Raw genomic sequence first — 24,451 nt, forward strand, 5'->3', positions numbered from 1 at the left:
AGGAAGGAGGAGGGAGAACCTGCACAGTTACTGCCTTTGCTGTTTAAATTCATGTATCATTGGACATCAGAGTGCATCTGGGAAAATTAACAAACAGTGAAATGCACAACTGATCTTGGAGGAATGGCTGGGCAAAGTTCACAGCACAGAATCAGATAAGTTAATCATTGTTTTAAGTGTGGCGTACAGAGAATCTGCAGTAGTGAGTAGAGTGGGTTCTTTCTTGATTGTGTGGTTTTTGGAGATACGTATCTTGATTAAACTTAAAATATAAGCCATAAATATTAATTTAACCTGGGGCAGTGTTTGCAGAGAATTTTCTGGGTCTGTAGATTGTGAAGGAGCAAAAATGGCCTTTAGTACAGTGATATGCACTTCTTGTCAGATGTGGGAGTTTAAAGAGAGTTTAAGGGTTACTGTGGATTTTATCTGCCATAAATGCTGTTGGCTACGAATCTTATCAGATCGAATGGATCAGTTGGAGAGACAGTTAGAAGCAATGAGGAATGTGCAACAGCAACAGTATGTGATGGATGGCAGTTATAGGAAGGGGGAGGTGGGGGGGGTGGGTGGGGGAGTCTCAGACACAGTCACATAGATGGGTTAACTCCAGGAAAGATGAGAGAGGTAGGCACCTAGGGCAAGAGAGTCTTTCATGGATATACCTATTTCAAACAGGCATGCAGTTTTGGAAAATGTAGGGGGTGATGGATTCTCCGGGGAACGTAGCACAAACAGCCAAGTTGCTTGTATTGAGACTGGCTCTAATGCAACGAGGGGTACGTCGGGTGCCAAGAGATCAACTGTGTTAGGGGATTCTCTAGTCCGAGGTACAGACAGATGTTTCTGTGGCCAGCAGCGAAAAAGCAGAATGGCGTGTTGTTTCCCTGGTGCCAGGATCACGGATGTCTCAGAGAGAGTGCAGAATATTCTCATGGGGGAGAGGGGCCAGCAAAAGGTCACTGTCCACATTGGAACCAACGACATAGAAAGGGAAAAGGTTGAGATTCTGAAGGGAGATTACAGAGTTAGGCAGAAATTTTAAAAGTAGGTCCTCCAGAGTAGTAATATCTGGATTACTCCCGGTGCGATGAGCTAGTGAGAGCAGGAATAGGGGGATAAAGCAGATGAATGCATGGCTGAGGAGCTGGTGTATGGGAGAAGGATTCACATTTTTGGATCATTGGAATCTCTTTCAGGGTAGAAGTGATGTGTACAAGTAGGACAGCTTACACCTATATTGGAAGGGGACTAGTATACTGGCAGAGAAATTTGCTAGAGCTGTTCAGGAGGATTTAAACTATTAAAGTGGGGGGGGGAACCCAGGGAGATAGTGAGGAGAGAGATCAATCTGAGACTGGTACAGTTGAGAACAGAAGCGAGTCAAACAAACAGTCAGGGCAGGCAGGGACAAGGTAGGTCAAATAAATTAAACTGCATTTATTTCAATGCAAGGGGCCTAACAGGGAAGGCAGATGAACGCAGGGCATGGTTAGGAACATGGGACTGGGATATCATAACAATTACAGAAACATGGCTCAGGACTGGAAGGACTGGCAGATTATTCCAGGATACAAGTGCTACAGGAAGAATAGAAAGGGAGGCGAGAGAGGAGGGGAGTGACATTTTTGATAAGGGATAGCATTACAGCTGTGCCGAGGGAGGATATCCCTGGATGTATTTCCAGAAAAGTTATTTGGGTGGAACTGAGAAATAAGAAAGGGATGATCACCTTATTGGGATTGTATTATAAACCCCCTAATAGTCAGAGGGAAACTGAGAAACAAACTTGTAAGGAGATGACAGCTATCTGTAAGAATAATAGGGTGGCTATGGTAGGGGATTTTAACTTTCCAAACATAGACTGGGACTGCCATGGTGAAGGGTTTAGATGGAAAGGAATTTGTTAAGTGTGTATAAGACAATTTTCTGATTCAGCATGTGGACGCACCTACTAGAGAGGGTGCAAAACTTGACCTACTCTTGGGAAATAAGGCAGGGCAGGTGACTGAGGTGTCAGTGGGGGAGCACTTTGGGGCCAGCGACCATAATTCTATTAGATTTAAAATAATGATGGAAAAGGATAGATCAGATCTAAAAGTTGAAGTTCTAAATTGGAGAAAGGACAATTTTGACAGTATTAAGCAAGAACTTTTGAATGGAGGCAGATGTTCGCAGGTAAAAGGACGGCTGGAAAATGGGAAGCCTTCAGAAATGAGACAACGAGAATCCAGGAAAAGTATATTCCTGTTAGGGTGAAAGTAAAGGCTAGTAGGTATAGGGAATACTGGATGACTAAAGAAATTGAGGGTTTGCTTAAGAAAAAGAAGGAAGCTTATGTAAGGTACAGACAGGATAGATCGAGTGAATCCTTAGAAGATTATAAAGGCTGGAGTATACTTAAGAGGGAATGAGGGCGGCAAAAAGGGGACATGAGATTGCTTTGGCAAATAGAGTTAAGGAGAATCCAAAGAGATTTTACAAATACATTAAAGACAAAAGGGTAACTAGGGAGAGAATAGGGCCCCTCAAGGATCAGGTCAGGTAGCATCCAAGGAACAGGAGAATCAACGTTTCGGGCATAAGCCCTTCTTCGAAACGTCGATTCTCCTGTTCCTTGGATGCTGCCTGACCTGCTGCGCTTTTCCAGCAACACATTTTCAGCTCTGATCTCCAGCATCTGCAGTCCTCACTTTCTCCCCTCAAGGATCAGCAAGGCGGCCTTTGTGTGGAGCCACAGAAAATGGGGGAGGTACTGAATCAGTATTTTGCATCAGTATTTACTGTGGAAAAGGACATGGAAGATATAGACTGTAGGGAAATAAATGGTGACACCTTGCAAAATGTCCCTATTACAGAGGAGGAAGTGCTGGATGTCTTGAAATGGGTAAAGGTGGATAAATCCCCAGGACCTAATCAGGTGTACCCAAAAACTCTGTGGGAAGCTAGAGAAGTGATTGCTGGGCCTCTTGCGGAGATATTTGTATCATCGAAGGTCACAGGTGAGGTGCCGGAAAGCTGTAGGTTGGCTAATGTGGTGCCACTGTTTTAGAAGGATGGTAAGGACAAGTCAGGGAACTATAGACCAGCGTGCCAGATGTGAATGGTGGCCAAGTTGTTGGAGGGAATCCTGAGGGACAGGATGTACATGTATTTGGAAAGGCAAGGACTGATTAGGGATAGTCAACATGGCTTTGTGTGGGAAATCATGTCTCAAACTTGATTGAGTTTTTTGAGGAAGTAACAAAGAGGGTTGATGAGGGCAGAGCGGTAGATGCGATCCATATGGACTTCAGTAAGGCGTTCGACAAGGTTCCCCATGGGAGACTGATTAGCAAGGTTAGATCTCATGGAATAAAGGGAGAACTAGCCATTTCGATACAGAACTGGCTCAAAGGTAGAAGACAGAGGGAGGGTTGTTCTTCAGACTGGAGGTCTGTGACCAGTGGAGTGCCACAAGGATCGGTGCGAGGTGCTCTACTTTTTGTCATTTACATAAATGATTTGGATGCGAGCATAAGAGGTACAGTTAGTAAGTTTGCAGATGACACCAAAATTGGAGTTGTAGTGGACAACGAAGGTGGTTACCTCAGATTACAACAGGATCTGGACCAGATGGGCCAATGGGCTGAGAAGTTGCAGATGGAGTTTAATTCAGATAAATAAGAGGTGCTGCATTTTGGGAAAGCAAATCTTCGCAGAACTTATATACATAATAGTAAGATCCTATGGAGTGCTGCTGAACAAAGAGACCTTGGAGTGCAGGTTCATTGCTCCTTGAAAGTGGAGTCACAGGTAGATAGGATAGTGAAAAAGGCATTTGGTATGCTTTCCTTTATTGGTCAGAGTATTGAGTACAGGAGTTGGGAGGTCATGTTGCAGCTGTACAGGACATTGGTTAGGCCACTGTTGGAATATTGCGTGCAATTCTGGTCTCCTTCCTATCGGAAAGATGTTGTGAAACTTGAAAGGGTTCAGAAAAGATTTACAAGGATGATGCCAGGGTTGGAGGATTTGAGCTACAGGGAGAGGCTGAACAGGCTGGAGCTGTTTTTCCTGGAGCATCGGAGGCTGAGGGGTGACATTATAGAGGTTTACCAAATTATGAGGGGCATGGGTAGGGTAAATAGACAAAGTCTTTTCCCTGCGGTCAGTGAGGGCACAGGTTTAGGGTGAGAGGGGAAAGATATAAAACAGACCTAAGGGGCAACTGTTTCACTCAGAGGGTGATACGTGTATGGATTGAGCTGCCAGAGGAAGTGGTGGAGGCTGGTACAATTGTAACATTTAAGAGGCATATGGATGGATATATGAATAGGAAGGGTTTGGAGGGATATGGGCCAGGTGCTGGCAGGTGGAACGAGGTTGGATTGGGATATCCGGTCGGCATGGACGGGTTGGACCAAAGGATCTGTTTCCATGCTGTACATCTCGAAGACTCTAAACATTCCTGAACACTATGGACAATTTAGCATAGCCAATTCACCTGTCCTGCACATCCTTGGATTGTGGGAGGAAACCCACTCAGACATGGGGAAAATGTGCAAACTCTAAAGAAACACAGTTGTCTGAGGCTGGAACCAAACCCAGGTCCCTGGTGCTGAGGCAGCAGCACTATCCACTGAGCTATCATGCTGGTAACCACTGAATTACCATTTAAATCAATTTAGGATCATCAGTTTGTCTCACAGTATGATGCATTTGTCTATTATAGAAGCAATGTGTTAATGCACAGGGCCCTGATTTATGTCAGCAAAAGGAATTCTTACAGACATTTCACCTTTCCTATGTGGGGTACAAAAAAAAGGAGCCAGGGAGACTATCAACATCTGCAAGACTCCGATCAATGACTTAAAGCTGGCTATCAGTTCTACATTTCTATGCAACCAGTCAGCTCACTCGTCAGGCTGCATAAATCAATTTTTCATTCACCACGACCACTCCAAGTCTGTTTTGTTGCATCCTAATGCTGAATGCAAGATGAAAAGCTTCAACTTGTTGTGCCCATTAGCATTGTTTAAGTACTGTATACCAAACAACTGTCTTATTTGTATCTATTTCACTGAACAAATAAATTTCAAAGTTTTGGTTTCTGCTGCACTAGTACAACTAATTTCAATAGGTCTGTAAAGTTGCGCATTCAAAATAGAAAATTTCATCAGCATTTGTTAAATATTTGTCAGGATCTCTTCAAATGATAAGTTGCCTTAGAAAGGTCAAAGTATTTTATTATGATCTTAATGGTTATTATCAACTAAGGGACAAAATGAATAATACGTGAACAAGTTAAAATCCAGGTCATAAAGTGCAACTCTCATTTCTTTTCAAACACTTTGGGGATTACAATCCAAGTTCCATAATATTCTTGCCTGCGCAAATCAACAGCACTGAATAGCAGCATAATAAATCAACTTTCACTTTTAGTGTGTGGAATCCAAGATGTATTCTGCAATTCTGATGTTATCACAAGTAGAAGAAATGACCACTTGTTTACAATTACAAGTATGTAACTATTCAATCTGTTATATTTGTCTTCTCACACTCAATTTGTACTGATTACATCTCAGAAATTAGCATCAACCTGGAGTCAGGATTGTAACCCATTTCAGTTGTTCAGTTTCTGCAGTGTAGCTGCAACGAGCAATTGTTTTCACATTGGTACAATTTAAATCAGATTCTGGCATTCATAAGTTGATTCTCAGGATTTCTTTTGCTCGATGTGACTCACTTATCCTGGCAAACAAATTGAGTCCATGAGTCAGCCTCATGTTTCAGAAAAGATTTCCCAGGATGTTGTTGTTGGAAATTGAGGGTTTGAGTTTTAAAAAAAAGGATGGATTGGCTGGGACCGTTTTCATTGGAGCATAGGAGGTTGTGGGGTGACCTTAGGTTTATAAAATCACAGTATAGATAAGGTGAATAGCAAAGGTATTTTTTCAAAAAATTGCTGGGAGGGCGGGGGGGTGGAGGTGGGAGAGTTCAAAACTAAGGGGCATATTTTTAAGTTGAAAGGTGTACGATTTAAAAATGACATGAGAGCAATTCTTTTTAAAGAGTGGTTACTGGATGAGATGAACTGCCAGAGGAAGTGGTGGGTTCAGGTACAGGTATAACATTTTAAAAGACCATTGGATAAGTACTGAGTCGGAAAGGTTGGGAGGGATCCAGGTCAAATGCAGACAGGTTGGGCTACTTTAGTTTGGGAAATTGGGTCAGCATGGATTAGTTGATCCGTATGGTCTGTTTCCATGCTGTATGACTATAACAGAGTCAAGATAGACCCAGGCAAGACATTCTTTAAGGGCAGAACATTTACTGGGCTAGAAGCAAAGAGCAAGGGAGTACAATTAATTGAAGAGAACGGCTTATGCCCGAAACGTCGATTCTCCTGTTCCCTGGATGCTGCCTGACCTGCTGCGCTTTTCCAACACATTTTCAGCTCTGATCTCCAGCATCTGCAGACCTCACTTTCTCCTCAATTAATTGAAGAGATCTAACAACAGCCAACACAGGTACAACAGAAAATACAACCTCCATATTCAAAGCAGCAAACAATAAGTCCATCACTGGGCGTTACTTTTTAATTTTTTCTTTCATTCAGGAAGGTCAGCTAGTTCCTTACAGACATCAATATTTATAAAAAGACTAGACGACAGTGAATATAGCTTCAGTGTGCTTGACAAGGGCAGAGTGTAAAACAGGCAGCATCTACTTGTGGAATTAAATTGGCACATGCAGAATAACAGCAGCTTTCAGTTATAAGTTGGGCTTTGTCTGTTTAATGGCAACTGACTTGGAATATTCTAAATGAAGCTGCTCCCCAAGCTCAATAATTATCTATTCAAGATATATAAATACCAAATAAAATGAAATAGATCTGAGTATTCAACATTTAAGCAGCAGTAGAACTAGACAGAAAACTGAATGATAAAAAGAATCCAGGATGCCTCTTCATTGGCACAACATTCATACCAAGGCTAAGGTATAAGGCTAAGTTGGAAAATGCAAAGAGTGGCTGTTAAAATCTCTATTTTTAATTAAGAATTTACTTAACTGAAGACAGATAGCCAAAATAGAAATACAAATTTATGACAGACAATGAGATTTTACGGCAATGGTTCATTGGATCATGTAATGCGGCTTAAAGACTAGACAGCCAAAATCACCAACCAGCAAAAAAAAATCCATTTTCAAATTGGTAGAATACACTCTAGGTGAATAATATGACATTTCTTTTAAGTTAATGCAACTTTTTAAAGAGAAGAATTTTGAGCTGTCATCTTGTGCTCATTAGGAAGTTGGCCATAACATCTTCACAGTCAGCACATCTGGAATAGACATTACATCTCCTCTCATTCTCCCCCCCCCCCCCCCCCCCCCCCCCCCCCCCCCCAACACACACACACACAGCGCCATCTCAATCTCCCAATAAGGCCAGTGTCCAAAGTTCCACCTTTGGCTCCCTTGCTTTTTCCTTTTCTTTGGTTCATGATAACAAGGAATAATTCTGATGCTACTGCATTTTAGAAGGATTTGCCAACCCTGCAATTCCAATGTTGGTGGTGCTTACATGCAGAAATTAATTTTGGCAGAGTCTTCTCTGATAGCTGCACATGGCCTACTCAATGTCAATGTAAGCTTGCAGATTGTGCTAAGTAGATAATTTCTTTTTAATATCTCTACTCCAATTAGCCACCTCAAAACAAATGGGCCGTAAACAATGCAGAAATGTTCCACATGAAATTACTATGGTTCAAACAGCCACGTTTTGCTTACTACTCAATTTCAATTGAGCCTCATTAGCACATGGTAGAATGGGAGAAGAGGAATGTGAGCAAAAATCAGCAGAAAGAAATTGGCTAAAAGGAAACCTCCTAAATATTTTCCTTTTTAACATAAAAATTCAAGTTTCAATTCTATAAAAGATAACACAGTTGACATTAACATTGTGACAACTACAGCATGCAGAGGGAGTGAACAGGTGAAAAGTGAGATTTTTGGGAATATCAGATTTCAACAGATTTTCAGCTTCTAGATTTTGCACCTCCATTTTCAGATTGCAGATACGCAACAAAACTACAGAATCCAGTTCAAAGACATGAAGGTGGAAGAGGTTTGAAGTTTTGCATAATTTAATATTTAGCTAATGTGCAGTAGCAAACAAAAGCAAAATGGATGTGCCCACATTCAATGAGGTTGTCACTGGTCATAAAATAAATTAAATTGAGAAAAGAAAATTTGCAGAAAATTAGCTGGCGATTTACAAAAGGTGGATAATGATAATGAGAGACATAGTAAATATATAATTATTTCACAATTGCATATACAAGGGAATGGGAACATGTACATGTTGTCATTGAATAATGCTTATTGCATCTAAAATAAAGAGGGGATTATATTGAATAGACTAAAACTCAAAAACAACGAAATCCTTAGTCCTGATGGATTGCACCCATACATTTTAAGAGGTATCTAAAGAGACAGTAAAGACAGAACCAATCATATATAATAATTATTATTATTATAATAGTGCCAGGGGACTAGAGAATAGCCACAGTGATTCCTTCATTAAAAGGAAGCCGAAAGTGTTCATAAAATAAAAAGGCCAGGCAATCAAACATCAATGGTTGGAAAAGTAATGGGATCCTTACTATAAGACCATAAGACATAGGAGTGGAAGTAAGGCCATTCGGCCCATAGCCCTTAATTCCTTGCGACATCAAGAATTTATCAATCCCTGCCTTGAAGACATTTAGCGTCCCGGCCTCCACTGCACTCTGCGGCAATGAATTCCACAGGCCCACCATTCGCTGGCTGAAGAAATGTCTCTGCATTTCTGTTCTGAATTTACCCCCTCTAATTCTAAGGCTGTGTCCACGGGTCCTAATCTCCTCGCCTAACGGAAACAATTTCCTAGCGTCCACCCTTTCCAAGCCATGTATTATCTTGTAAGTTTCTATTAGATCTCCCCTTAATCTTCTAAACTCCAATGAATACAATCCTAGGATCCTCAGCCTTACTAAAGAGAATGAAAGAACATTCAGGATGAGATGTAACGATGAATAGTCGACAAGGGTTTCAAAAGTTAAAATCTCAGCTGATCAACATTCTTGGCATTTTATTGAGGTGAAGAGAGAATAGATAATGGTAATGTAGATGATGTAATTTATTTGGATAGTTAAAATCAGTTCCAAAAGGCTTCTCAAAGTAGATCATTGAAGAAGGTCTAATAATGTAGATTCAGGGACAAGTGGCAGAATGGTTTGCTAGTTGGTTTCAAGATTTAAAATACAGCCTCAGACTGAAAGGTAAGCAATCAAGAGTGGCAGAAGGTGTGAAGTGATATTGCACAAGTATCAGTGTTGGAATCACTGCTATCCACAATTTACATTAACTATTTGAACTTTTGAATCAAGACTACAATTTCTAAATTTGGGTAATGGTAAATGGCAGAGTAGAACAGTCAGTAAGGACAGCACTGCAGAAATTTACAGGAGGATATTAATAAACTTCAGTTGATTTCTCCAAGGTTAACAGAGATAAACATGAGATATTACATTTTGATAGGAGAAATTTGGAAGGCGCAAGTATCGATCAGTAGGTGAAAAAAAATACCTGAGTGCCTACACACCATCCATGAAAAGTTGAGCATTATATAAAAAGGTCAAACTAAGCACTATACTATATTATTTCCAGAAGAATAGAATTGAAAAGTTGTGAAGAGGGCATAAGGAAGTCACAAAATTATATACAAAAAGACAGATAGGTTTTAAGTGCGCAAAAATGTTGAAAATGGAGTGTGATGGCGGAAAATGTCAACTTTGGGAGAAAGAATAAAAAGGAGCAGCATGTTATCTAACTGGTGAGAGATTGCAGAAATATCTGGGTGCCCTTGCACTTGAATTTAAGTTCAGTAGGCAGATACAGCAACTAGGAGTCAATACCTGTAGTGCTGGAAAAAGCACAGCAGTCAGGCAGCATCTGAAGAGCAAGAGAGTTGACGTTTCGGGTGTGACGGAGGGGCAAACCCAAAACATTGATTCCTTTGTTCCTCAGATGCTGCTTGATGTGCTGTGCTTTTTCCAATGCCACACTTTATCGACTCTTACTTCTCCAGCATTTGCAGTTCTTCACTATTCCTAGATACAGCAAGTAATTAGGAAAGCTAATAGAATGTTGCTCATTGAGTGTGAAACTGAATATGAAGATAGAGAGGTTATGCTTAAATATAGAAGGTATTTATGAGACTCTCTGCAGTACTGTGGCACAGTACTGGTCACCTTATTTAAAGAGGGATCTAAATGCATACGAAACCATTCAGAAAAGGTTTACTAAATATTGGACCAATTGAGCTTTTGTGGTGTTTAGAAGGCTACTTGATTGAAAATATGAAATCCTGAACGGTTTGGCCAGGTTGAATGTGCCAGGGATTGTCCCTCTTTTGGAAGTCACTATTTAAATATCCTGGATAATTTAACACAGATATCAGCCATTGTTTCTCTCAGCGAGATGACAGCCTTTTGAAGTTACTCCATAAAAAGGTGGTGAAGGCAGAGAGCTTGATGATGATAAGGCAGAGGTCAATAGATTTTTGTTAAGCAAGAGTTTAAATAGCTATCAGGGATTGGCAGAAATGTAGATTTGAGGTTACAATCAGACCAGCCTTGATTCTGTTCAATAGCAGACAAGGTGGACGGTTCATATGTTGTATGTACCTACTTATGTAAATAGTAAACTGATTTGAGAAAAATCGACATGCACAGGAGTGAACATCATCTATACATGGGCTACATTTTGCATGGTAACACCATAAATCTCATTTAGAGGAAATAAAAGCCAAAACTGGGATATTAATTAATTAGCTAGCTAGAAATCTAGATAGTGTACACAATTTGGGCATGCTTCCTATGATTAACAACAGCAAACAAACATTCAGGTAAAAAATAATATCTATATTGACACAAAGACTTTTTGGCTTTTACTTCAAAGGGAATTGAGTGTAAAAGTAGAAAGTTTGCTAAAACTATAGAAGACACTAGTCAGACTAGTTAGAATAAAGTGAACACCTCTGGGTTCCCTTTGAAAGAAACCAGCACTAGAGACACCAGAGAAAGGTCATGAGGCTGACACTAGGTATGAATGGATTATCTTATGAGGAGAGTTAGGCAGATTGAGCATGTGCTCGTGGAACACAGAAGAATGATCTTAGTGAAACATACAAGATTCTTAGAAGAGTTGACAAATTAGATGAGAAAAGGTTGTTTCCTTTGAGTTTAGGAACAGAGAGCATAATCTCAGAATAAAGAGTTACGCATTTAGGACAGATATGAGGAGGAATTGATTCTGAGGGTAGTGAATCTGTATAATTCTTTAGCACAGAGGGCTGTTAAGGCTGGGTCATTAAGCATACTTAAGGCTGCAATAGACAGGCAGGAAGGGAATCAAGGTTCAAAGAGAAAAGGCAAGATTGTGGAGTTGGCAATCATCAGAATCACAATGGTGGAGCAGAATGGCCAAGTTCTCTCCTACTTCTTATTAGCACAAAGTGAGGGGCGAAGAGTGCAAAGTGGTGATTTTTGTGATGGTAACTGGATATATGATTAGATTCCCTACAATGTGGAATCAAGCCTTTCAGCCCAACAAATCCACACCTACCCTCCAATGAGTAACCCACCCAGACCCATTTTCCCTCTGACTAATGCACCTAACACTATGGGCAATTTAGCATGGTCAATTTCACCTGATGTGCACATCTTTAGACTGTGGGAGGAAACTAGAGCACCCGGAGGAAACCCACGAAGACACGGGGAGAATGTGCAAACTCCACACAGACAGTCGCCCGAAGCTGGAATCGAACCTGAGTCCCTGGTGCGGTGAGGCAGCAGTGCTAACCACTGTGCCGCCCCACGTTTGGAAAAGAAACAAAAAGGAAACCCAGGAAGCATAGAAAGGCAATGGTGCAGGTTTTATTGCTAGATTATTAATCTGGCAACTCAAATAATGTTCCGAGGACCCAGGTTGGAATCCTGCCACGACTAAAATTTTAAATTTAAAATTTTAAAGAGTGTGGAATTATTAAATCGACAGATGACCATGAAACCACTTGGTAGTCAGGAAAAACATATCTGGCTCATTGATGCCCTTCAGAGAAGAAACCTGCCATCTTCACCTTGTCTGGCCTACATGCAACTCCAGATCCACAGCAACATGGTTGACTCTCTGCCCACTGAAATAATCTAGCCATTCAGTTCAAAGCCAGCTCGGCATGGGCAATGAATGCTACCAGTCAGTGACACCCACCTTGCACAGGTGAACAAAAAAGTGCAAGTAATGAAATACCTGCTCTCTCTCTTTACCATGCAAAGTCCCAAACACCAAGGTCTCACAAAGAAAGTTCAATTTGTGGAGTACGCAGTTTTTAGCTTACGTAGGAAACTATAATGTTAGAAAAACACCAGTCGAAACAAAGCACCTCACTTCAGGAGTTTTAGTAAAGGTAATAAGACCAAAAGACAATAAAGTGCAGGAGCAGAAGTTGGCCATTTGGCTCTCCGATACTGCTCGGTCATTGAGATCATGGCTAATCTGATAAGATCAACTCCACCTTCCCACCTTATCCCCATAACTCTCTATTCCCGGTTTAAAATGTTGAGTCTCTCAGCTTTGTTTATGTGTAACAATTCAACCTCAAAACAAAGAATTCCAAAGGTTCACTCTCCTCTGAAGAAATTTCTCCTCACCTTCAATGTGATTATGTCCACTGGTCTTGGATACTCTCATAAGTGGAAATAACTTCTCTGCATCTGCTTTGTCAAGTCCCCCGATAATTGCCGTATGTTTCGATAAGATCACTTCTCATTCTTTTAAACTCCAAAAAGTGCAAGTACAACCCACTCAAGTTCTCAGAAGAAAATCACTTAATTCCTGGGATCAACTGAGTGAACCTTTTCTGGCTTCCGACGCTAGTCTACCTTTCATCAGGTAAGGGGACCAAACTGCTCAGTACTCCAAGCATGATCTAACCAGTGCTTGAAAAGTTTTTTTAAATTTCCTCATTTTTAAATTTCATGTCCTTTGAATAAAGGCCAACAGTCCATTTGCTTTGCCTATAACCATCTTTGTGAAATGCACGAGGACCACCAAACTCCTCCAGTATTGCACCTTTATGCAGTCTATCCCAATTCAAATAATATTCATAGCTCCTTTTACCTGTTGAAGCGCATAACCATTTTTTCCACATTCCATCAGCCAGGTTTTCACCCACTGAACCTGTCCATATCCCTGTGCAAATTTTGCCATCCTTACCACTTGCCTTCCCACCTAATTTTGCATCATTGGCAAACTTGGCCATAGTACATTCCAGTAGGCTAGAGTGTGGTGCTGGAGAAGCACAGCAGGTCAGGTAGCATTCGAGGAGCAGGAGAATCGACATTTTGGGCAAAAGCCCAAAATGAGGTTGATGAGGTTGATGATGGGCTTACGCTCAAAACGTCGATTCCTCTGCTCCTTGGATGCTGCCTGACCTTCTGTGCTTTTCCAGCATCACACTCTTGATTCTGACGTCTAGCATCTGCAGTCCTCATTTTCTCCATTCCAGTAGGCTTCATGGAATAATCATTTAATTCGTATATCTGAGATTCTATTCTCTGAACTTTCAGTAGGTTGAGAGAAGCAGGGAACAAGTAACCCCCCCCATCCTGTAGCTATGGTAGCCAAGTCCTTCTGACTTAAACAAAAACAAAAATTGCTGATAACGCTGAACAGCTCTGGCAGCATCTGTTGAGAGAAATCATAGTTAACCACGGGCGGCACGGTGGCACAGTGGTTAGCACTGCTGCCTCACAGCGCCAAAGACCTGGGTTCAATTCCCGCCTCAGGTGACTGACTGTGTGGAGTTTGCACGTTCTCCCCGTTGTGGACTTGTTGGGCCGAAGGGCCTGTTTCCACACTGTAGTCTAATCTAATCTAATCTAATCTTAACGTTTCAGGTCCAGTGACATTTCTTCTAAACATGGCTCACTGGACCCAAACATTAACTTTGACTTATCTCACAGTTGTTGCCAGACCTGCTGCAATTTCCCAGCAATTCGCTGTGATCCATAGAGTTGAGGTCATCAAAAACTGTGTTCACACTTGACGAGGTCCATGTGCTTGTTGAATTACAAAGGCTCCCAGTTAAGCAACAAAACTAGTTTGGCTTTAAAAATCCTCAATGATCTCACCTCTACCTTCTCACCCCTCCAAGGTATCCACACTGATCAGTTTTGGATTCTTGAGAGTCTCACTTGACTGTTCTGCCTTTGGTAGCTGCAATTTCAGCTGCTCAGCCAACTAGTTCTGGAATTGCCTCATTAAACCTCTGACTTGACCCTGCTTTGTTATGGACTTAAAAATCTTAGAACAATCTTTTTTGTATTCTGTTCTAATTTTCACCCGCTCATCATCAAATTTTATTTTATAACAATTCAAAGCACTTTAAAAATACTGCTAAAACAAAATGCGCCATATAAATGAAAGTTGCTCTTGCCCTGAATATATAATTTTCTTAAAATTATAAAAATGCTTGGATATTTTTTTTTCTTCCTCTACAAAAGCTTCCACTATCCCAGAAACAGTAACAGAGATCCAAAGTAAAAGACAACTTGTACTTAATGTTAACTTGCACTTCTAAGTAACAAGTTAAAAATTAAAATTTAAAAAGAGGAAAATTGGGGAAGGAAGTCTCAATACTATTACCAGGTAAAGAAAAGCTTCATGTGCTTTTCTGCACTACATTTTCAACATCTTAAGGGTGACTACCTGAGACAGAAACTAAAATAACTGTGGAATGCAAACATAGTAACTTCTTGAGCTTAATCCACAGAAACTGTATATTGGATCAGTTGAATACAGCCATTGCAAGAATTAGCTTGGTTGAGACTGATAGGTAAAGGGATCAAGGAGAGTATAAGTGACTCAGTCAATTACAAACCTCTTTTGGAAGAGAACAAATATGCCATTTTAAAAATAATTTATTTAAATTCACTGGAATAATGTTAGTATTTTTCACAAAAATATCAGCTTGGCTTTTACAATCCATTTTGAAAAGATACAAGCCAAGTAATTTTCATAAATGGCATGAGAGAAAACATATATTCAAAAATACTTCAGTTCTTTGCAACAGTTGAAAATCAGAATTTGCCATTACACAGCCAATTTGGTCAAGTATAAAAATTAATATGTTCTAACATTCACTTTTTACTGTTTACCAACATTTCTTATCAGTTAAACTTTAAAACAAGTTTAATATACCATTACTTTGACATGTTTCCAAGACTACAAAGATTATGAAGGTGCAAGCTAAGTTTGTTTGAGGGCACTCCAAATGTATCCAAATACATGGGGCCATTTACACAACCCTAAACCATGAAAAGCAATTTAAAAAAACACTTCCAAAAACATCACAACTTGCTCTGAAATTTATAGGCTTATAAAACTTGTATTAGGCATTTGCTGTCCTTCTAAGCACAATTATGATCTTTATTCTCTCCAGCTTTGAGTAGGGTTACTCTAAGACATGTTTAAAAATACTTCATTCATACCTGATCAGGCACATGGTGACTTCCAATACCATCTTCCAGCATTTCTGAACCATCACCACTCACAGCTTTTGATGCCAACAGACCTGCAGCACAGAATTATGAAGAACCCTATTGTCAGTATATTTACTCACTTTTCCAATGAAGAACAAAACAAATAAAAAGAGTATAATTTTAATACCCCATTCTCTATTCAATCTTCCAAAGGAAGAGAGGAAGGTTATCTGTGGCTCATATTTTACTTTTCCTGTACAGTTATGCTGAACCCTGCAGTATTGAGCTCTACAGAGAAAGATTACTTTATACAAGAAAGATAGTGTTGCTTCAGTGGTCAGATTTATATTAGCTTACGAGAACTGAAGAGATATGCTACTTGACTTGATCAGTCAATTGCTGAGATGTACAGCTTATGCAGCTGGCACCAGTGAAATTTGTGCACACAAATTTCACCTGAAGCAACACTAACTGTTTGTGGGGTAAGCAGACATCTTATTGAACTGGAGACCACACTTAGTGGAAGATGCCAGCTGCAAAACTACTGCATAGTAGTTTAATTTGCTGTTCAGGTTTTCCACATACGTTTACTAAGTGCAGGAACAAGGCTTCACCCAAAAAAAAAGCCTCTCTTACTGCAATGATTATGCAGATCTTCATGTCTGATACCTAATGAGCAGAAAAGATTGGCTTCTGGACTCAGGTTTCATTCAGAAAATAATTCATGAGTAGATGCTCCCTTCTCCATGTGAAAAAAAATGCACAGAGTAGTTAAATTTGGGAGAAAAAGAAGAAAAAATAAAGTGAACAAAATGAAAATGTTCATCATTGGCAGTATCACTTGCTCATCCCAATTCCACTCAAAAAAGTGGCTTTCTAGACCTTGCAGAATACATCTAAGAATCACCAACAAGGCTGACAGTCTGGAACAACAAGTAGATCACAATGGATAAGAATGACAGATTTCCTTCCCAAAAAGGCCATTAATAATCTAGACGTATTTTTATAAATATCAAATACAGTTTCACAGTCGCCATTATGGACACTAGCTTTACAGTCCAGATTTTATTAATTGAATGCAACAGTTGTCATGGTAGGATTTGAATCCATTGTGATGACACGTCCAGTGATATTATCACTAAACAATTGTCGCTCTCAATAAAATGTTCCAAATCCCATGTCATACAACAGAATCTCACTAATTTGATTACTACAAGTCTGATAGCTGATAATTAAAACTCATAAGCAGTGGACCAACTAAACTCTACCTACTAGTTCTGCTGTGTCCCTATAGGGAAATGACAGTACTTCAGACCTGATAAACAGAATGCCTCTTGTGACTTACTAAGCAATTTGTTTTTGGAAACTCAAACAGGCTGATAGGGTTTTATACAGAACAGACATCCAAATGACCAAAAATAGGCCAGTACTCAAATTTTCAATTAATTCTAACCTGTGATTTTGTTGAGGCGTGCTCTTTTTGCCTGGAATGAGCAAATGACACTAGTTTTCCTCTTCCTTGCGCCTGATGTTTCTGCATGTCCGAAAGTCTGCTTTGGCTCATCAAAGGTCAATGGCTCAGAGTTTCCTGAGTAACAAAAATAGTCGCCATTAAGGTTCAACATCACAGTACAGATCTTTACTGAAATTAATTGAGATTTAAAGTCAATTTACTTTGAGTAGAGACAAATAAACTCCTACAGTGATATAATCACTGATCTTTGTCAATTAAACACTGCTATTTCTGACTATTTGATGCCCATGCTCTGTCCTAAATGCAATGAAATAGTGCATAATCTATTTTGTATCTTGCCCCAATATCGATACTTCATGTAAAAAAAAAGGCAAATTCAACCACTTAAATTTTTTTGTAAAGACCTCAATGTCTATTTGCCCTGCAGCTCACATTGTTTACTAGTTGGCCTTCTCTGCTGCAACAAGGTTACAGTGGCTCAGGAGCCATTACAGCTATTTTCTAATCAACTGGTTCAAAACATTATATTCTATGGCACTTAATCACACTCATTCTGTATTTGTTCAGAGCCCTGATCATGTGTTTAATAATAACTTTTATATTTCTTTCTTTCTTTCTTTCTTTCTATCTGTTCAGTATTGACTCCTTGAGCCTCTACAACTTCACAAGCACTGCTTGGCCCTTTGCTATTTTTTCCAAAACAGTCAATCGATTTCTAAAACATTACCTGTCAGAACTATATTGGAATAGTCATTTATATACAAACTGCACTTCAAAACAACATTGGATTAGGCAATGCAAAGACCTTTTGGGGTCATTAATATTATAAACTAAATGTTTACTCCTTGTACTTAATTCACTAACAGCTGAGCCGCTGATATTTGGAGTGAGTTTATTCCCTGGGAAATGACAGAATATACCTCTGGGGGATTCTAAATAATACAGCAACAGGTTCTAGCAGATACACTATTGATAAAACTAAAATACTGAAAAGTTGATATTTAAAGAACTAGAAAATTTTTGAAAAGTCCATATTTCTTGATTCTTAATCTTTATTAAGAGCCTAAATATAATACACTGCAATTTGGACAAATTCTAACATGAGCTGTTAATCCTCATATATAGTTCATATGTCATGCAGCAGTTAAGGGATCTTCATCACAAATGAACTGCAAGCTACAAAATGCCATTGAAAATGAGAGAGTATGGTGACCTGACAATACTAATGCTTCTCAGTTTCAGCCTCCTTGCCTTGGATGAGGGGTAACAGGTGCACCCCTTCATCCAATCAGAACATCTAGTCACGGCAGATGGTGTCCTCTTGTACTGAGTGAAAGCTGCATTGCCACTGATACCACCTTTTGGGACAGTCACCGAATGCAGATTACTTAGTCATCTCTCATTTGTGTGGATGAAAATTAATTCTCATCTTGGTGTACAGAATATAAATGCAAACGAGTAAAGTTGTTGCAAATCTAAAAGGCAGAAAATTCTGGAAATATACAGACCAGCATAATTAATTTGGCTGAAAACTGTACTTTCTGGGACAGCCCAAGGACATAAAGAACTGCTATGTAAATGCAAATTGTGCGTTGGAACAATTTTGACACCTTCAGCTACAAGGCATTAACTACTGAAACTAGTTTTTAAACTTCCGGCCAGCCTTGCTTTAAGACGCTCCTTAAAATCTCTGGCCAAGCTTTTCTAATATCTCCTTATGGTTGAGTCAAACTTCAATTTTAAATATTCCCCATGAAAAACAGTTTATTTGTATTTACACTTCAGACTGGTTTCATCAATGCAGAAACACAAACAAAATGTACAAAACAGGAGTTGGACGCTGTGCACGTATCCATGCTGTCCATTTGGGAAACAGTTAACCAGCTTGATTCAGTCCCAATAAAAGTCCTCAATTCCATCAACTCTCAAACTACCAAAATCAAGGCAATAACTAGTCTTCATATCACAACCTTCAAAATGCTCAAATGAAATTCAGACAAATCGATATTCCTTTGAAGAGTAATACCGAAATTGAACAATACACAATGGTGGGGGTCTGACAAAGTCTCTATAAAACTGACATTTCTCTGCTCTATTCCAGAAAAATTATAATAAAGCCAGCATTCCATGTGTGTTTCTGATTACATTTCATACCTGTGCACAAGTTACAAGTGCTATATACACATGTACACAAATTCCTTTGCTCCTCAGCACCCAGACTGTCAGTCAGTGGCCACAGGCCGGAAAACAATGATCATACATACAGAATGCTTCTAGGTTAACATCTTGGTCTAATTTCCAGACCGAGAAATATCTCATCATAATAGCAGATCATATACGGGTAGCTTTCAGAGCAAGAATAGAAATAGCAGAGTCACTATGTGGGCGGCATGGTAGCACAGTGGTTAGCAATGCTACCTTACTTTGCCAAGGACCCTGCTTCTATAGTAGAAATTCTATAGCAATTTACTGTTAAGAACAAGGAAGCAATCACAGCAAAAGTTATTTGAATCTAGTTTCATTGTGCACTAGCTAACATTTGAAGAATTAGAACAGGTGGCCAAAGGAAAACAAAAACAAAAAGGGAAGAGATCTGAATGGGCATGAAAGAAGAGGATGATTGCTTCTATTGAGAATAAACCATCAAGTGGGAGTCATAGGATTAAATGTCCCCTTTCTGTGCTGTAATTTATATTAGCAATTCCTACTTCATAGTCCCCAATTCTCTGGACCTGGTTAGATTGTGTGCAAGACAAAGGAAAATTTTGTTATTTAAAACTTAAATTGCATTCAACTGCATGGGGCCCAAGCTCTGAGTTTGTTCCCTCAACAGTTCGCTTATAAGCCTCATCAAAACTTCACACTAAACAATGACTAACCTTTGGTCATCTGTCATAATTTCTCTCTGCATGGTTGTGTTAAATTTTGTCTGATACATTAAAGTCAGGTATATATTATATAAATTACACTAACCTGAGATAGCAAAAGTTGCAAGTTCTTCTGATTTTTTGTGCACTTCTTCCTCTGGTTCTTTAACTTCTGACATCACTCTCCCTTTCTTGAAGTGGGATCCTCTCCCCACTTTTCTCTCCATCTTTTCCTTATTAACCCTGGGTTTGCCGACTGTCTTATTCTTTGCAGCTGCTGCTGCTGCTGTAGCAGCTTTAACAAGAGCTAACCAGTCCTATGAAGAAAATGTTCCATCTTTCAGAATCATTTCAGTTGAGAGAAGAGGAAAAAAAAAAGAGCGTCGCAACTCTGAAGTCTCAACATGTTTTTTCCTCAAAGTTTCAGGAGTTTATCCACCAGGATTTCAGGTCGGGTCCCCTAAAATGTGCTGAGGTAGCTGATTTTGGGTGCAGTGGTGGAGGGAATACAAATGGCCTGTGTGCCCAATTCCAGAGGAAAGCATCAGGCAGGTCTGTTGTTCCTTACTGCAATGTAATGGCAATAGCTGGAAATGGATTGGTGGTTAAGACAGAATTGTGTTTTACCTTAATTACTCAATGCCTTGGTACAGGATGATCACCATTACCAGTAGAACCTTACTCAACACATCGAGAGCCAACACATTTAGATTTGATGAGAACTATTGGAAAAAAACACTGACCATTATTGCTTTCCAGTTTATCTTAATACTGCTCATGGACAAAACGTCAGTTTAGATTAGATTAGATTACTTTACAGTGTGGAAACAGGCCCTTCGGCCCAACAAGTCCACACCGACCCGCCGAAGCGCAAACCACCCATACCCCTACATTTACCCCTTACCTAACACTACGGAGAATTTAACATGGCCAATTCACCTGACTTGCACATCTTTGGACTGTGGGAGGAAACCGGAGCACCCGGAGGAAACCCACGCAGACACGGGGAGAATGTGCAAACTCCACACAGTCAGTCGCCTGAGGCGGGAATTGAACCCGGGTCTCTGGCGCTGCGAGGCAGCAGTGCTAACCACTGTGCCACCGTGCAGCCCAACTCAGAGTTGTCCCAACTCAGAACAAAAAAATGCATTTTTTCCTTTTCCTCCCCAAAAGCACTTTAAACAAATGCTGTGAATTCTATGATCAGAGGATTTTAAGGCCCATAAATGTTGTTTGCATATAGTTATAATAATTACAGTAAATGTTTCACATGACATGCCTGAGAAGTGATGATACTGGCGAATCAAAAATTAATGTTAATGTCTTGAGTCACGAAGGAGCAGCTGAATCAAGTGAACAGTGCTGAGAAAACATGGTGCTTGAGAACAGTGGAAAGCTAAGACCAGAGCAAGAACAGATCAGTTGTCAAAATGCCAATTGGAGAAATGCAGGATAATGAAGTTTCTCTATATATTATAAATTGTGTGTAGTACAAACTTCCTATCTGCGAACCTTGCTATATGAACACATTGTTTTACATTTACTGTTGCAAATATCAAAGTCAACATTTCTCATTCAATTTTGCTATGTCAAGTATGATAGAATCGTCAGCTCTATGGAGTAGTTTATGGTAGTTCGATGGAAAGAGATATTTTAGTTTCTCTCAACTCCATCATTACCTACATGTAAATAATATTTATCAATGGCTTGTGGGTAACACTAAAATTTATTAACACAGGTGCATAAATGGAAACAGCATTCATTTAAAGTAAATTTATCCAAGTTTGGTCATATACAGAGAAATTTATAATGAGATAATTAAGATCAATTTTACATGTGGCAAAGAAAATTAATTAATTCAATTAATAGCAATGCAATCAATTGCTTTAGGTAGCTTTCCCTTGACTTTGCGAAGCTGCATGAAATGCCACGTGTTGCATGCTGGATTTTAAACATATTACCTATTGATCACAGGAAGTCAGTGAACACTATTTGTTAATAGGGAAATGAATGGCCATAAAACTTTAATTTTAATTGCAGATAAGCATATAAAGGCAGGTAAAATAATAGGTAGTCTGCTTATTCTTCACTTTGGAATAATGAGTAAGCAGACTACAGATAGTTTGAGGAAAAAAGATCAAAATGGGCCAGGGAAGCACAGAGATAAAGAGCAAAAGATTTTTTAAAAAGATTTAGAGTGGCAACATAAGCTAACCGGGCTATTTTAAAAATGCACAGGTCTGGGTTCCTTACAAAAAGAATGCAGAGGCACAGTAGAAAATTCAAAAATATTCCCAAGTTTGATATCAGAACTTGAGATAATGTCTTTCAAGATGAACTGTTCACAGCGGAGGCTCTCTTCTACAATGTTTGGAAGGTAGACCAATGGGTCTTTAAAATTATAAAAGTACTTGTGAAACAGAATAAAGTTAAGCTTTCAATATAGTCACTAATAAATCCAATAATGAATCCAAAACAAAAGGTTTAACCCAAAGAATTACAATGAGGAACTTTCTTACACAAGGATTAATGGAGGCAAGTAGCAAAGTTGTATGGAAGAAATAAAAACTCAGGACAAAGGAATAAACAGGAAATTAAATGGAAGAATTTAGCTGGAAATAAAGCTTGTGCGCAACACATACAACATTTTAGTTAGGTAGTTGCCAAATAACTTGTTCTGGGCCGTGACAAGAGTTGGGCGGCGGAGTGGGAAAATAGATACCAAAGTCGTATAATCTGTGGATTATTAATCCAGAAACTCAGCTCATGTTAGGGGACCTGGGTTTAAATCCTGCCACATCCAATTTCAAATACAATAAAACATCTGGAATTAATAATCTACTGACAACCATGAAACCACTGTCACAGGGTCATAGAGATGTACAGCACGAAAACAGATCTTCCGGTCCAACTTGTCGATGCCAACCAGACATCCCAACCCAATCTAATCACATCTGCCAGCATCCGGCCCATAAACCTCCAAACCCTTCCTATTTAATATACCCATCCAGACACCTTTTAAATGTTGCAATTGTACTCTCCTCCACCAGTTCCTCTGGCAGCCCATTTCACATACGCACCACCCTTTGTGTGAAAGATTGCTTAGGTGTCTTATATCGCCTCTCACCCTAAACCTACACCCACTAGCTCTGGGCTCCCCCTACCAAGGGAAAAGACCTTGACTACTTACCCTATCCATGCCCCTCATGATTTTATAAACCTCTATAAGGTCAACCCTCAGCCTCCAACGTTCCAGAGAAAACAGCTCCAGCCTACTCAACCTCTCCGTATAGCTCAAATCCTCCGAACGTGACAACATCCTGTAAATCTTTTCTAACCCTTTCAAATTACACAACATTGTTACGATAGGAAGGAGACCAGAATTGTATGCAATATTCCAAAAGTGGTCTAACCAATGTCCTGTACAGCCGCAACATGACCTCCCAACACCACAATACTCTGACCATTAAAGGAAGCATACCAAACGCCTTCTTCACTATCCTATCTCTCTGCGACACCACTTTCATAGAACATAGAACAATACAGCACAGAACAGGCCCTTCGGCCCACGATGTTGTGCCGAACATTTGTCCTAGCTTAAGCACCCATCCATGTACCTATCCAATTGCCGCTTAAAGGTCACTAAAGATTCTGACTCTACCACTCCCACAGGCAGAGCATTCCATGCCCCCACCACTCTCTGGGTAAAGAACCCACCCCTGACATCTCCCCTATACCTTCCACCCTTCACCTTAAATTTATGTCCCCTTGTAAAACTCTGTTGCACCCGGGGAAAACGTTTCTGACTGTCTACTCTATCTATTCCTCTGATCATCTTATAAACCTCGATCAAGTCACCCCTCATCCTTCGCCGTTCCAACGAGAAAAGGCCGAGAACTCTCAACCTAGCCTCGTACGACTTCCTCTCCATTCCAGGCAACATCCTGGTAAACCTTCTCTGCACCCTCTCCAAAGCCTCCACATCTTTCCTATAGTGAGGCGACCAGAACTGCACACAGTACTCCAACTGTGGCCTAACCAAAGTCCTGTACAGCTGCAACATCACTTCACGACTCTTGAATTCAATCCCTCTGCTAATGAACGATAATACTCCATAGGCCTTCTTACAAACTCTATCCACCTGAGTGGCAACCTTCAAAGATCTATGTACATAGACCCCAAGATCCCTCTGTTCCACCACCTGACTAAGAACCCTACCATTAACCCTGAATTCCGCATTCTTATTTGTTCTTCCAAAATGGACAACCTCACACTTGGCAGGGTTGAACTCCATCTGCCACTCCTCAGCCCAGCTCTGCATCATATCTAAGTCCCTCTGCAGCCAACAACAGCCCTCCTCACTGTCCACAACTCCACCTATCTGTCTGTATTTTTAGCTCTGCTAAGTCGATTGATTTACAGTAGAAAGATGAGGAGTTAAAAAGTTATCTCAAAAGATATTTAACAAGAAAGAAAATGAATGCATTTCTGTATGTTATTACTTAACAAATGATGTTTTAATGCGGATATGGAGATCA

At 39.9% G+C, this 24,451-nt stretch overlaps 1 protein-coding gene across 4 annotated transcripts in view; it reads right to left on the reverse strand.

Annotated features, from left to right (window-relative positions):
- The window catches only part of phf20l1 (PHD finger protein 20 like 1), a 129,791-nt gene that overhangs the window by 71,722 nt on the left and 33,618 nt on the right, over window positions 1–24,451 (reverse strand). For all 4 annotated transcript variants that reach the window (XM_043687889.1, XM_043687888.1, XM_043687886.1 and 1 more), the window contains exons 7-9: window positions 20,020–20,230; window positions 17,026–17,160; window positions 15,582–15,664 (exon numbers count right to left, since the gene is read on the reverse strand). In XM_043687889.1, the coding sequence (XP_043543824.1) occupies window positions 15,582–15,664; window positions 17,026–17,160; window positions 20,020–20,230 (429 nt within the window). The remainder of the gene's footprint in view (window positions 1–15,581; window positions 15,665–17,025; window positions 17,161–20,019; window positions 20,231–24,451) is intronic.

Source organism: Chiloscyllium plagiosum, chromosome 4 (genome assembly GCF_004010195.1).
Source record: "Chiloscyllium plagiosum isolate BGI_BamShark_2017 chromosome 4, ASM401019v2, whole genome shotgun sequence".
Classification (NCBI taxonomy): domain Eukaryota; kingdom Metazoa; phylum Chordata; class Chondrichthyes; order Orectolobiformes; family Hemiscylliidae; genus Chiloscyllium; species Chiloscyllium plagiosum.